This window comes from Neopsephotus bourkii, unplaced genomic scaffold, assembly GCF_033783945.1.
Source record: "Neopsephotus bourkii isolate Nb327-2 ecotype Australia unplaced genomic scaffold, CSIRO-AGI_Nbou_v1 NB_1511, whole genome shotgun sequence".
In the NCBI taxonomy this organism is placed as follows: domain Eukaryota; kingdom Metazoa; phylum Chordata; class Aves; order Psittaciformes; family Psittacidae; genus Neopsephotus; species Neopsephotus bourkii.
This window is the reverse complement of record NW_026901987.1, coordinates 4,879,390-4,893,069: the sequence shown is the minus strand read 5'-3', so window position 1 is coordinate 4,893,069 and position 13,680 is coordinate 4,879,390. Positions and strand designations below refer to the sequence as shown.

The window sequence follows — 13,680 nt, the reverse complement described above, 5'->3', positions numbered from 1 at the left end:
CAATCCTCATCGGATAACTAAAGAAAAACATCACTAGTTAACTTGTGTCCTTTTTTAGCTCTCTAGTCTTACGTCTCAGTAATGCTCTTGGCAGTGTGTTGTTTTGTTGGTGATGGGTTTTTGTTTGTTTTGATTTTCCTTTAATCATTTCCTTCTTTTTCATATTACATCTCTCCCAATCCCCCACCCCCAGAAATTAGAATCGGTTTACTTCAACTCAGAAAATGAAAATGCTTTTACAAAGGGTTGGGCTAGGTTTGTTGCTCCATCTTCAATTGAAACTATTGGAAGATCTGCAAAAATTATTCAGCGTTCCTTCAGATAATCTAAACTCTAATATTTTTTGCTATTTATTGCACCTATTAGGGTAATTGGGATCATTTCTTAAAAATAGTAACTCATATTATTTAATAATAGCTGATTTCTTCCCTCTTTTCTTGACACTGTGTGGCATTTGTTGATCCTCAATTTGAAGAACTGTCTCATTTCAGTAAGTTAGTTGTTCATAGGTGTTACGTTCTTCATGTATTCCTACAGGTGTCCGCTGTAAGGTTGTGATGTTCTTTGTGTCCCTTTTATCAGATAGATTCGTACTCTTTCTCACAGATTTTTTTTCTTCCTGTAGTGTTAGAACAGTCTAAAGAGTGCCAGTTCTGATTTTGGGGCAATGGAATATTTTCTGTCTTTTTCAAAGTGCTGTACTGTAGAAAGCACAGGCAGCAACTCTTCTTCGTGCCTGCTGCAGCGTCTTATTGAAAACACCAAACACTCAGCCTTACATACTAAATAATCTGTCATCTGTAATGGTCTGAGCCTGCTTGCCAAGCAGTGTTCTTAAGAATTCTGATACAGTAGCAGCTGCTTTTCCCTACAGAATTTTGCGGCATGTACACAAAAGGAGAAGAGAACTTGAACTGTTGATCAAAGCCCTGGTTCAGGAAGTGTGGCTTTTATCGTTGGGACTCAGCAAAATTACTCAGGAGCTCTAGAATTATGGGAAGTTAAACCCTAACCAGACGTGTCCGTATTCAAGAGGGCCACCTACAGCAAGTCTTCAGGCATGTCCTGAAGCACCTCATTCCTTGAAAGCTCGTGTTTCCTGTGTTTGTTTACTGTGGAACCAAAAGTGGGAACTGCCCATTTCAAGGAAGTGCCAAGAACACCCTTAGCTATGTCTCAGCCTGCTTTTTTTTCTGAAAGAATTATTCTGTCATGTTCATGCAGATAAATGTAAATGAAAATGTTTTTGGGGAGGGAGTCCCATGTGAAAAGCTACAGAAATACTCCTTGTATTACAGCTTGTGGTGAGCTATTCATTCCTTCATTAGGGGAATTAGCTTACCTCAGCAAGCACCAGTATTCAGGCAGGTACTCCTACCACAACTGGAGTCTGAATTGCAATGCTAGTGGGAGTTTGAAATACTGTTGAAGTTGCTGCCTAGGGAACTCTATGCTTGAACTTCTTTTGTGCCATTATTCTTGTTGGACAGAACTACTGTGAAAACTGAATTCTCAAGAGGCTTCTGTTTGTGCCGCTGACTGTGACCCTTCTGATAGGAGATCACTGCAGGTTTTTATTTTCTGTTAGTGATTTGTTCTTCTTCCTTTCAGCAATCAAAGGAAGGGGAAGGAAGCTCTTAACTTTCACAGCAGCTTGTACCAGTAACAAGAATACCCTTTTTTCAGAGATGTACCGTGTGTATGTGGTGTAACTACAGGTAGTGTTCAGCTAGGCACTTTCTGGACAAGCACTTTCATTACAGATTTCTCTCTGGATCAATATAGCTTATATTGAATAAATGACAGCAGATTTAGCCTTATCTTAAACAGATTTTTAAAAAACCTCTAAATCCCTTATAAATGGTGCCTAATTTACTCTAATTTGTTCATGCTATGAGCAAGATTTTTCTTGTCAGACCACGATTCTAAGTGCTTATTTTTCTGCTATGTCATTCCTGCAAAAATTTCACATGGTGTTTTACAAACAGATGAAGTATTCTCTCTCTCTCCCTTCATAAATCTTACCTGACTAATGTACTTTGTTTGACCATGTACAGGGTTGAAAAGAAAATTAGGAGCTCTTGGGCACAGAGGTGGTTTCTCAGGTCTGAAATGCCAAGGTTTTATTTCAAATTTGAAGGGGAGCTTGCATGTCCCAGAGCTTTTTTTTCAATGTGTTAATTGATCTAGTAGAAGATCTTGTTTTCTTTGCAAGCCTTTCCCTGGCTCTCTCTCCCTATGTAGACCATCATATCTGCAGCAAATTACTGATGCTTGTTTGTGTGTGTGCAGCAGTTTACAGCGTGTGTATTTACCTCACTTTAACAACTTCAGTTGTTAAATTAAGATTTATTCAAAAGTATTGTTATTTCTCATTTTCTGACATTTTCCTCTACAGGGGCTGTCTTTTATATGTTGCCAGTCCCAAACACAGGGTGCCTATTTAAATCAACTGCTTGGGAGCATTATTCAGCATTATTTTGGACGATTTCTCCCTTCCTCTCCATCTGTGCTTGGAGCCAACCAGCATCCAATGCTGACTGCTTTATGCAGTTCCATTACAGCTGCCCAGATGCTCCGTCTACGGAAGACCACTCTGCATGTCATAAGGTAAGGGCCACTGAAGTAAAAAAACATCACTTATTCAGATCTCACAAATAGCTGAGGGGCAAGGGAATGCCACTGATAGTTTCGCTGTGGGAAAGGCTTCCAAGTTGCTGGGCAGGGAGCAAAGGAAAGACAACATGTATACATCAGGAGAGTAAAAGTGGGAAATCTGGTGACCAATGAGAGTGCCATTGAGGGTAAAGATCCTGGACTAAAAGAAAAAAAGTCACATGAGATCACATGAAAAGCAAGTATTTTTCTAGAAAAGTTACACTGCAATATGCATCATCATATATTTGTGTCTCAGGCTGTATTTAGGGTCACAGGGTTGCAGTGCTTACAGTTGGAAAAGGGAAATTCAGAATTTGGTGTGTGGGAATGAAGAGGAAGATGTAAAGGCAGGGAGACAGTACTGTGCTGTCACTACTCACACAATGTCAACAGCAGCTCTAAATGCTGATTCCCTGCTGCTGAAAGGCTAAAGCTTTGTTTTATATAATGCAGAATAGGGAGCAAGCTGTGCTTTTTGTCTGTGTTGGGAAAGGAATTAAACCCCTTCAAATATGTAGTTACTGCTTTTATCCATGGTAATTGTATTTTTGTTTGTTGAAGAGTCTGTATACATATTGATTAAAAGAATTTCAGTGTTGATCTTAGGCAAATATGATAAGGAATCCTGTAAATAAAGCCTGTATTATCACTTATTAAAGGAATGAATTAAGACTTTGCAGTCTTAGTTCTGATGTGTTTTTAAGTTATGAACATTTAAACTTGATCATCTTAATAAAGTTGGTTTGAATATGTGCATGCATGTGTGGATTGAGAGCGGAAAGAAAGCTCTGAAACTGTAATGGCACTTGGTGACTTGTAAGACATTAAATGTTCCTTAGTGATCTGGGGAGAATCCTAGAACTGAGCAGCAGTCTGATTTACAAACTATTGGGTGGCCAGGAGAAAGTCACTAGGTCTATATGTAAATACATACAGAGTTCACTAGCCATATATAAAAATATAGGAGAGTCACAACCTTCATTTGCCAAGTTATACCAGTGCTCTGAAGCTGTGCAATGAAATACTCGGAACCATGAAAGTCAGGTCTCTTTTGAAAGTTGTAGAAGCACTCCTTTTAACAAGGGTGGTGGGTTTTGATGCATTGCTTGGAAAACATGCATGCCTTGCTTGAGTATTGGTGGTACCTAATATTCAATATCTAAAAAGGTTTTTTCAAGGTTTTGGGAGTGCTCTTGCTAGCTGATGCATAAATGCTGTGTTCTTTTTACCTGCACTCTTCTCTCCTGAATGCTTCAATTTTAAACTGTCTTCAGATTTCAGTAGTTTGTAATGTGAAATCAACAGTAGTTCAGATTCTTGTATCCTTTTGCAGAAAAATATCAAATCAAGTTGTTGGAATTGGAACACTTAATACATACGAAGTCAAAATTTGCTTTTCTTGCAGGTTAACAGGTCATTTTTTAGTATTTGGGACAAATTTTATACCGAAAATGACTGTGTTAATTCTGGAGGAGCAAAAGCAAACATTGGCTTTCCTGTTACAACATACTGTTGACAAAAATAAAATTAACAGTACCAGTATAACAGCAGAGCTGTTACCACAAGTTGGGTTGTGAGTTGACAAAAGCACATAAAACTAAATAAAGTAATTGAACAACAGTTGTATTTTCGATGTTATTTTAGGGTATTAGAATCTTGATTCCTCCCTTTACTCAATTACTTTATGAAGCTTTCCTATTTTAACTTTTGCAGTCAAACTTGGCTTTTTAAGTATAATTGATAGCTGTTATTTCTCACTTCCCTCTCCACAGAAGAGTCAGAAGGCATCGCTGTCTTCTGATATATTTGGAGTCACTGCTAAGACTAAGACAAAGAAGCCATTATTTGGGCTTAGATAAAGATAGAAATCTATGTAATAAGCCTCCTGCTTAAATATCCCAGTTATTGTAAGGTATATGGTGCTTGCATTGAATGGAAATAACAAATTATAGACTTTGTTCTGGTTTGCTTTGTCTTCCCAGTGAAAACTACTTGCAGTTCAAGGGCAATGCTCCACCTCCTCGCTTGGCCTCAGTTCTTGCTTTCATTCTTGATGTACTTCAGAGAACCCAGAGCATTGAGCTATGTGACATTGACTTAGTTCTCCCTGCTGTGTTGAAATGCTTGGTACTGGTTAACGAGCTACAAGGTGAGCTGCTTGTTTGCTTTAAATATATCCCTGCACACCTGTAAGATTCTTGAACTGCAGAGCATCTTTCATACCAATATTTAAGACTCTTAGATGATGTGAATGGGATCCTTTGGCCTGATAAACTGGACAAGCTTTGTTTTTTCATTAGCTGGGATGCCTGTCTCCAAGAGGCAGAGAAGTCCTACCTCTTTTTGCTCTCTAATGATCAATTCATGGGGAGTCTGAAGAGCATTTCCGTTCTTCCTATACTTCCCATCTCATTTCTTCCAGACTTAGTAACCATGGAAATTTTCTGACACCTAAAGGTTTGAGACCAAATAAGACTAGCATATGTTCTCCCCATAGAGGCATCATAAATGGATTAAAAGTAGCTTGTTGCTCTCTGAAGGCATCTTTGAATCTTCTTTCTTCTTTTAGCATGCTTTGTTTGGTAGTGAGATCTTCTTTATTTTTAGTTCCTAAAAATGCAACACTCTGTTCACCCCACAGTTGTATAATGGATGTGCATGTGTGCATAAGCTCAGAATTTCCACTTCTTGCTGCCAGCAGAGGCATTAAGCAAAATGGGGATTCACCTCTGACTTCTCCTGGGAATTTTATCTAATAAAGTACTTTTTGATTCTCCTCTGTGAAAGTTTCAAGGACAAGATATGCTTAGGAAATTGGCTGAATAATCACACACCTTTCTTCCCCCTTTTGCCATCATAGCCATATCTTCCTGAATCTGTGAGAGTACCTTCTTTGCAATGTGCTGTGGAGCAGAATAAGCTGAATGTGCTGTGTGGCTGCAGCCACTAGCTTGTTGCCTGCCTGGGCAGAGCTCCACTGCACCCTTGTAGAAACATCCTTGCTACCCAGTTCCAAAGGAAGAGCTGCATCTTGCAATTTAAATAATTATTTGGAAACAATTAAGGGGAAGAAAATAGTGGAGTTTTAGGGGGGTTCTTCCCCTTTCCTCCCCCCCCCCCCAAAAAAAAGGGTGGATTTCAGGATAGCCCACCATTGAAAGTAAGGAGTAGGCCTCTATAGCTTTGGGCAGGATATAATGCCATAACTGCTTTTCTTTCATTCAAATATAAATGATTAAAGAATACGAACAGAACTGAAATTTAAATAAAATCTCTATTTCCACTAAGTGGTGTCTCTTTGCTTTCACTTAAAGAGGCCATAGTGTACTAAAAAATCTGTATGTTTAAAGGATAATGGTGGTGAAAACGAGACTTTTGCATAAATCTGTGATTCATTCTGTTCTTTATAGCCAATCTAACTAACTGCTCTCACAGTCGTTTCCCTTGCATCAAAGTAAGATAAACCCCATTTTTTTCCTCTTGTTTAAAAATGTTAGTCTTCATGAAAGACATTCTCCAGATGGTCAGTTCAAGAGCTCTGTGTGAATCTTGTGATTTTTCTTTTACAGTTAAAAAACTATCTACCGACATTGTACAGTACATGGTAGAAGGCTGCCAAGCAGGGTCAGGAGGAGAGCGTGCCACCCAGCTGACTTCTGTATTTAGGTAACCAGAAAATATGCCAATTGGCAGTGAAACTCCTGCAAGCCAATTGACAGCAAACATGTTTTTTAAAATAGCTAATTATCCTCAACATACTGCATTGTCACTTGTTTGTGGTATTTAAATAACGCTGCTTTTGGCACTGGTTTTAAACACAGCTTGGCCAGAAAGCCAGAGCAAAAAAAGTAAAAGAGAGAAACGTACCTGCTTTCTCATGGATCAGGTACTGTGTTGAAGCGTATGCAGTAGAGGTGTGGTGCTGCTGCAACGGGAAAATCTCTTCCTGAATGCTGATAATCAGTGTTAGGTACTGTGAAAGAGGTGCATGCCTGATTTGAAGTGCATATAATGGAGATTAAATCCTTGTAAATTAAGCTTAGCTTTTGTTTTAATTTTTTATTTTTTGATTTTGTGACCAATAAATAATAGATTATTATAGTGTAAATTATACTTATTCCTTACCTCTGCAAAATAAATACTGTTTCTCACCATGGATAAAGCAGAGAATTTTGGACTCAGTCCGAAAGACATTGAGCAAACTCAAACACTGGTGCTGTATTGGGTCATGGCTAGATGAAAGCTCCAGAGGGACTCACTGAAAGAAGAATGGCTGTTTGTGGGCATGCCATTCTGTACAGGATGCATCACTTACGTTCATGGGACGTGTCATCCTTAGGGTCTGTGTTCTGATTTTAATGTAATCTGTGATCTTTAAAAACCTCAGACCCTTGGGAGACAAATGGGTGCACTTCCATCCCTTCAGTGGTGCTCCCTGCTTAAGATTCAGTGGAGGTATATAAGAAATGCCAGCATTATTTCTGCAGACTTGACTCTAGATCTCTTGTTTTGTTGGTCTTTTACTTTTTTAATTGTTATTGTTTATTAAATAATACGTGTCTTAGTTTTGCATTCAGAGGCATTGCAAAGTGAAGAGCTCTGGATCAGGGCAGCCCTGGAGAAGCAGCAGCAGAGTCTGCCAATTTGCTTGAAAATAAATTTGTGGGGGTTTTAGCATTATCCTTCAAAAGCATGGGTTTGTTTAAAGAAAGTATTCCATGTAGAGTATTTCAGTGTAACAATAAGAAAATTGCCACACAGCCAGATTGCTTGTTCTGATTAAACTCTTCAGTTGTTCTTGGCATGTTCTCTGCGTCTAGTTTTGACCTCGCATTAAATGCCTCTGTGTCCCCCTCAGGCAGTTTATCCAGGACTATACTGCTGTGTATGATCACCGGGTTTTCAGCATACTAGAAACAGTGGCGGTCTTGGATCAGACATTAGTTACCAGCCTGATTCCCACAATCACACAGTCTCTGAAGGATTCGGAGCACAAACAAGGTCTTGGAAGAAATACTGCACAGAGGTTTGATTTTTGTTACTGTTCTTTGACAGTGAGCAGTAGAGGTTTATTCTCTTGAAAGAAAGCAGTGTTAGACAGCAGTACAGATACTCCAAAATGATTTTCAAGTGTATTTAGCCAGAGATCTCCCTTCACTCAGGCCTTTCATGATTTTAAGCCATCTGTATGCTAAGTATTTTCAGCGATGTTTTGATACAAGACCAGTAGAATTTATGGGAAGCCAGGTTGCCACTGCTTACTGTACTGTGTGTTGCAAAACAGACTGAAAAAGAATTCCTGCCCCAACGAATTTTCCTGTCAGTCCCTGTTTTGGAGAACTTTATGGTTCTTATGTAAAATAGCAGTATAATCAGGTAGGATCTGGGATGTTTGGAAAAGAAGTACCCATAGCTTGATTTTAAGAGTTCTGTCATACTACAAACATACAAGAGTTGTGGGCATTCAGGAAAGGCTGGCCTTCTCTCACCAGCTGGCACAGCAGGCTCACACTTCCTCTGTTTGCCTTCTAAGAACTTACTTAGGACAGGACTATTTGACTTGTGAATCTGTGTAGTATTAGGAGGAAAGAGCGCATGAGGTGATGCACACACTGGGACTTATCAAAGGGTAGATCCTAGTCCCACCTCAGGCTGGAGAAGCTTTGAGGTGTATGTTGGCAGGGCCCAGGTTATAAAAATCCCAAAAGACAGAGTTGTGCAAGAATGCAACTCATGAGGCATTAAAGGGTAGTCACAACGTTTTCCATTTAATGAAAAATATATTTAAATCAGTTGTAACCACATTACTCACTTTTTATTATCCTCTACCAAGGAATACGTTTGCTTTTATTTAAGGGAATTCACCCAAGGTCAAATTACAGTACCATTATGTGCAGGATGTTCATACTACCTGCATTTATATATATATGTGTGTGTGTGTGTGTGTGTATATGAAAGAAAAAAAGTTCAGAAGTTGTATTACCTGCTTATAGCAGTGATGTCCAGTGTTATTACTGCAAGGAGCTAGTATGAAAACTACAGTTTTGTTTGCTCAAGTTCATGTTTCATGCCATAGATAGATAATTAGAATAGACCTAAATGTCAGAGGCAGTACTTTAATTATATTGTCTAAGTTGGAGAGTATTAGAATGAACTTAAGGTGAAAAGCCTTGTCAATACATATGCACTTTTCTGGAAAATCTACTTGAGTGCCAGTCCCTTTCTGAATTCCAGGTTTATTTTAAAATAGTCCTTGCCCTTTGTTGGGAAGGATGATCTAAATCTGTGCCAGTGCCAGTCTGGGGCCCTAATGCCAGCAACTCACATCACTGTGCTGTAGCATCAGTCACAGAGCTATTTCTCATACAGAAATTAAATAGCAAATGTGATGAAGTCTAAATGCCAGTCATCTCATCTAGGACTTGTTTGCAAACTCCATGTTTTAAAATGAAAAAGTTCTATTTCACAGCAGTTTGCAAAGCAAGTAGACTCCTAAGCATCTTCACTACACTTCTAGCCATAAACAATGCAGGCCTTACTCTTATTCCCACCTGGTAATGCTGAAAATTTACAGCAAAACAAGTAGTTGAACAGATGGGGGGGGGAGAGTTACTGTGTTTTAATATCCCAATATGTAAACAATGCCTTTGGGAGTTATGTGCTTTTACTCCTAGGTTGTGTGAGATTCTTTAAATAACATGTCACCGCCTTTTGGTTTCTTTTTTTTTTTCAACAGAGAAGCCTATAAAAGACTCTTATCTTACCTCACAGAGGCTGGACAAAATGAGATACAAAAACTGGAAGATGATACAGGTTAGCAGTGTGCTGCTGACTAATCCTTTCCTCTTCAACATTCTGACACTGTCGATACCTAGAACTACACTCTACTACACACTAGCCAAGTCCTTTATCTTTACAATGGCAACATATTTATCACTTCTATTGGTTTTTCCTTCCAGGTTACATATTAATTTTCATAGTTTTAGTGTTATTTGAATGTTTTCATGCATCTGAAGAGGAACTCTCAATATACTATTGAGTGGTAATTGAAAGATACAGCAAATTTATTACGTTAAAATGTCTATATTAAGCAGAGCCTGTATTGCAACACATGAGGATCAAAGTGGCTTCACAACTCGGCTCACACTGAGTGAGCCTCTTAAAACTGTACTTTTGAAAATCTTATTCAGCATGTTCTTAAAGTAATCGTAAATTTGGAATTTCTAATTTATTGTTTTAGTAGAATGAGAAACAACAGCAGTCTCTAGTACTGAACTTGTGGAATGCAGTACATTCACCTGGAGTTGCACCAGTATGATAGAGCTGTTGTTTGTTAAGAGAAGGCTTGTGTATATGTTGCACAAAATGTATATAGCTGTCTTACCCTTCCACCTGTATTAAAACATTAAAGTCTTTCAGATTCCAGTGTAAAATCTCTTCTGTTGTCCGTGCGGGTTAATATAAGAAAAAGTGGGTTCAGATTTTTCCGTTCTCTTCCTCTTCAATCCTCTGTTCTTAAAATAAACCTATAATTTCTAGTGATCCCACAATCTTTTTATTAGTCATGACATTGCTAATTATCCATTTAACTTACACCTACTCTAAATGATGTGAGAAAAAAGAATCGAGGACAGACTTCCAAAGAAAACAACTCGTTTGGGGAATTTATTCCATTTGATTATAAGCTTGTAATGATTCCTGTTTGCCTGGAAAGTTGGATCTTTCGGATACTTTGCTGTGTTATGGATTACCTTTTGGGACAGCTCTAGCCCTGTAACGTCTGGGTTTTTTCCCCTTAAAGTTCTCAGGAAACTGTCATTAATGGCTGTGGTATTTGGGTTTTTCACTTCCGTCAATAACCTGTATTTCCAAAACTACTTATTGGAATTTGGGAGTGGTAAGTTTGCCCTTAAAGGGCAACAACTGCCTGGTTTTTTAGTTATTCAGATTCCAACTTTACAATATTAATGGCAAGTAAAGATTCTTTTTGTATCTAATAGCTCCACAAAAAAAATCACTGCAGTTTCTCTTTCAGTACAGTAATCTTATCAAGTTGAACTAGATAATCTTTTCGCCTAAATTGGCTATTGTTACTTCAGATAATGCAGTAACTAAAAGCCTCTTTAGGCTACTTAATAGTGCAGAACATGGACGTTCTTTTCATTATGAAAGGGACTTATTGAACTCGCATTGTAGCTGCTTGTGAGCTGCTGTACCTGGGAGGAGTTTTATTCATCTCAGGAGGATTGTGCTTCAAAAAAGATGCTTTTTTTAAAAAAAAAAAAAGAAAAAAGTAAATTAAAAAAATAAAAACCTCTGCAAGAAAGATTAATATACAGAGTTGTCCCCAAAATTCAAGTCCCACTGCTCTGTAGAATACAGAACAGATGCCTGACTTTAGTATTACTTCCCGAAAGTAAAACCTGTGACTTTTAACAGATAGAGCAGATAATATAACAAAATATTTAACAATGTGTTTAGTAGGTGTTTAAAAGACAGGGCTGAAATTGGGGGGTGTACTGTGATACTCGGCACAGGACGTTGAACAGGACCCTGGAGGCAGAGCAGGAGACGTGAAAGCAGAAGCAACTCTGCTGTTAATTCTCCGGTATCAACAGCATAGTGGCATGAAACTTGGCTCCTGGGCAGCTGAAAGCATCACATTAGGGGTTATTCAGCAGATAGTTAAGTGTGCAGTGACTTTGGACAGCAGCCAACAAGAAGTTTGAGCAATTCCCTGATGTTAAACTTACTTAATACTCTCTGCTTCAGAGTCGTTTTCCTGCCAGTGTGTGCATAGGTGGATTGTAAGCATTTTAACATTGAACCAGAACCACGAGATGCCTCTGGTATTGCCAGGAAGTCATATACCCATCTCAGAGGCTCACTGATAGTGACCTCTGCACAGTGGGTGTGGGGACTGGCAGTTTCAGACGTCTGCTTTCAAGGTTGTATAGGGAGAAATCCATGGAGCATCAGAACAGAAATTTTCGGCAGACCACATAGTGAAGATGTGTCACTGCCTTGACTGGTTTATGGGTTTTGGCACCTTTGTATCTCAAAAGCAAGAGGCCATGAGTTACCAGAAGCTTCTACTAGTGCTGGGCAGATGTCTTTCTCTGCCGACCCATTTGCAGGATGATCTGCTCTGCACTAAGTAATACAGATGAGTTGCCTGTTTGCCACTTTACCCAGGTGAGTATCGCAGCAGAGCCGTTAAGCAAAGCTTCCATGAGTCTGGGATAAGATTGTCGATTACAGGAAAAGGATCATGCCTCAGATCTGTGATGATTTCCAACAGATGAGGAAGGTATGTCCCTAGATCACCTTCCTGGAAATGTGTACTAAGCTTTACTCCGTAACTGCTAAGACTGGTTATTAACATGAGCTCTGTTACTGACTGCAGAGAAGACAACAGAAACTGCTGTTGGGACGTCACTGCCCCTGAGCAGCAGTGGTGTTGCTCTTTGCTGGTGATGGCTGTGGTTCCAGGGGCACGCCAACCCCTACTGTAGGGGCTTGCAGCAAATGGGTGAGGACTGTGCATTTGTCAGGGATCAGTGACTCTTGCAAGCAACTCGGCCTGCATAACGTCTTGGGAAGGCACACGCATTCCCTTCTTTCACCCAGCATCTGCATTACAGTTTTACAACAACAGGAGGAAATTTGCCAGGACAGACGTTTACTGCAGTTATAACTGCTGTAATTGAAGGTGAAAAGGTCCTGAAAATAAAGTACCTGGTGAAATTGAGAGAAACCTCAACATGTACACCTGGGCCTAGTCCTGCTCCCCTTCTTACATAACAAAAAATTGGTCGTATTGAGCCATTCTGAACATTCATTAATTAACTACAGGATCACTGTACATCAATGGAGTTTTAACAAGTTATTTCATTTCATTAAGCTTTTTGTTCCCCCAAGCCTGGTGCATGGTCTGTGCCCATTACCTCCTTTCATTTAGAAACACTAATAATGTTGACAGGAGACCAGTTTAAAGTGCACCAGGCCTGAGCTTTGTCAGCATTTGTCTATGCTGATGGCATTGGCCAGGGGACTGTTCCAGGGTGTAAGAGGACTACTCTGCCCTTTCCTTTTTGCAATACATAGAAGTAAGAGCTGAGTAAAAAGTATTTCATTTTTATGTTGTCCTTATTCCAGAATTCAGGATAACGCTCACCTCTGGCCCGTTATCATCCTTGGGATGTGGAACAGATGTCCAGTGCATCAGGAACAATAGCAGGGTGAGGGAAGTCTGGCTTATCTTTCCTTTAGTAACCTTAAAATGATAACTGAAAAAAAGACACCTTCTGTTCAACATTCACGTGCAACTTCCATTAGTCCCGTAGAGCTGTCCCTCTATTTTATAAGAATTTCCCATTTCTTATTGTTATTAAAGAGCAGAACGTAGTAATTTAAATTACTCCTTGCTTTCATTTGCAATGACAAAAAAAGGGGGGTGGGGGAGAGAGGTATGTTTCAATAAAAGAGCTTCTGAAATAGAAAAATTTATGCCTTTTATGCTGGAATAGAGCAGCAGACCTATGGAAAGAATAAGGTTCTGCATATCTGTTGTAATTGCACAAAAGAGGAGCTGCCAATAGCATATGCTACTTACAGTCATTTAAGGAACTCTGATAACTGTCCACCTAAAAGCAATGTATTTCCCTCAGGAAACAGAAAAGGGTTTTATTGCACTCTGGTTTTCCTCCTTTTAGTAGCTTTTGAAAATTATGTATGCATGGGTATTTCTACTGTAATCATATTTTATAATTTTTAACTATTACTTCAACCTCAAATTCAGTGCAACCAGCCCATCTGTTAGCAATGGTTATAAAATGATGGTGAAGATTAAAAATCTGATGCAGTGTCAAAATGTCCTAGCATAATTAAGCTTGTTTTGTGATGAATGACTAGGATATGGCTTTTGTCTACTTGAGCGGCTTTAAAATGGTAAACCTTTTGTAGACTTCACGTATGAAATGTGGAGGTATATATAGCACAAAAAGAAATCATTAAAATTAA

The 13,680-nt window shown here is 39.0% G+C and overlaps 1 protein-coding gene across 3 annotated transcripts in view; it reads left to right on the top strand.

Annotated features, from left to right (window-relative positions):
* The window catches only part of MMS22L (MMS22 like, DNA repair protein), a 96,970-nt gene extending 86,887 nt beyond the window's left edge, over window positions 1–10,083 (top strand). Inside the window, exons 21-26 of one of the 3 annotated variants that reach the window (XM_061369848.1) lie at window positions 2,399–2,610; window positions 4,641–4,807; window positions 6,228–6,324; window positions 7,517–7,684; window positions 9,395–9,471; window positions 9,902–10,083. In XM_061369848.1, the coding sequence (XP_061225832.1) occupies window positions 2,399–2,610; window positions 4,641–4,807; window positions 6,228–6,324; window positions 7,517–7,684; window positions 9,395–9,471; window positions 9,902–9,906 (726 nt within the window). In that variant the 3' untranslated portion in view covers window positions 9,907–10,083. Of the gene's footprint in view, window positions 1–1,611; window positions 1,981–2,398; window positions 2,611–4,640; window positions 4,808–6,227; window positions 6,325–7,516; window positions 7,685–9,394; window positions 9,472–9,898 lie in introns of those variants that run through there. The other 2 variants (XM_061369847.1, XM_061369849.1) reach the window with 2 other exon arrangements.
* Window positions 10,084–13,680: the final 3,597 nt, after the last annotated feature.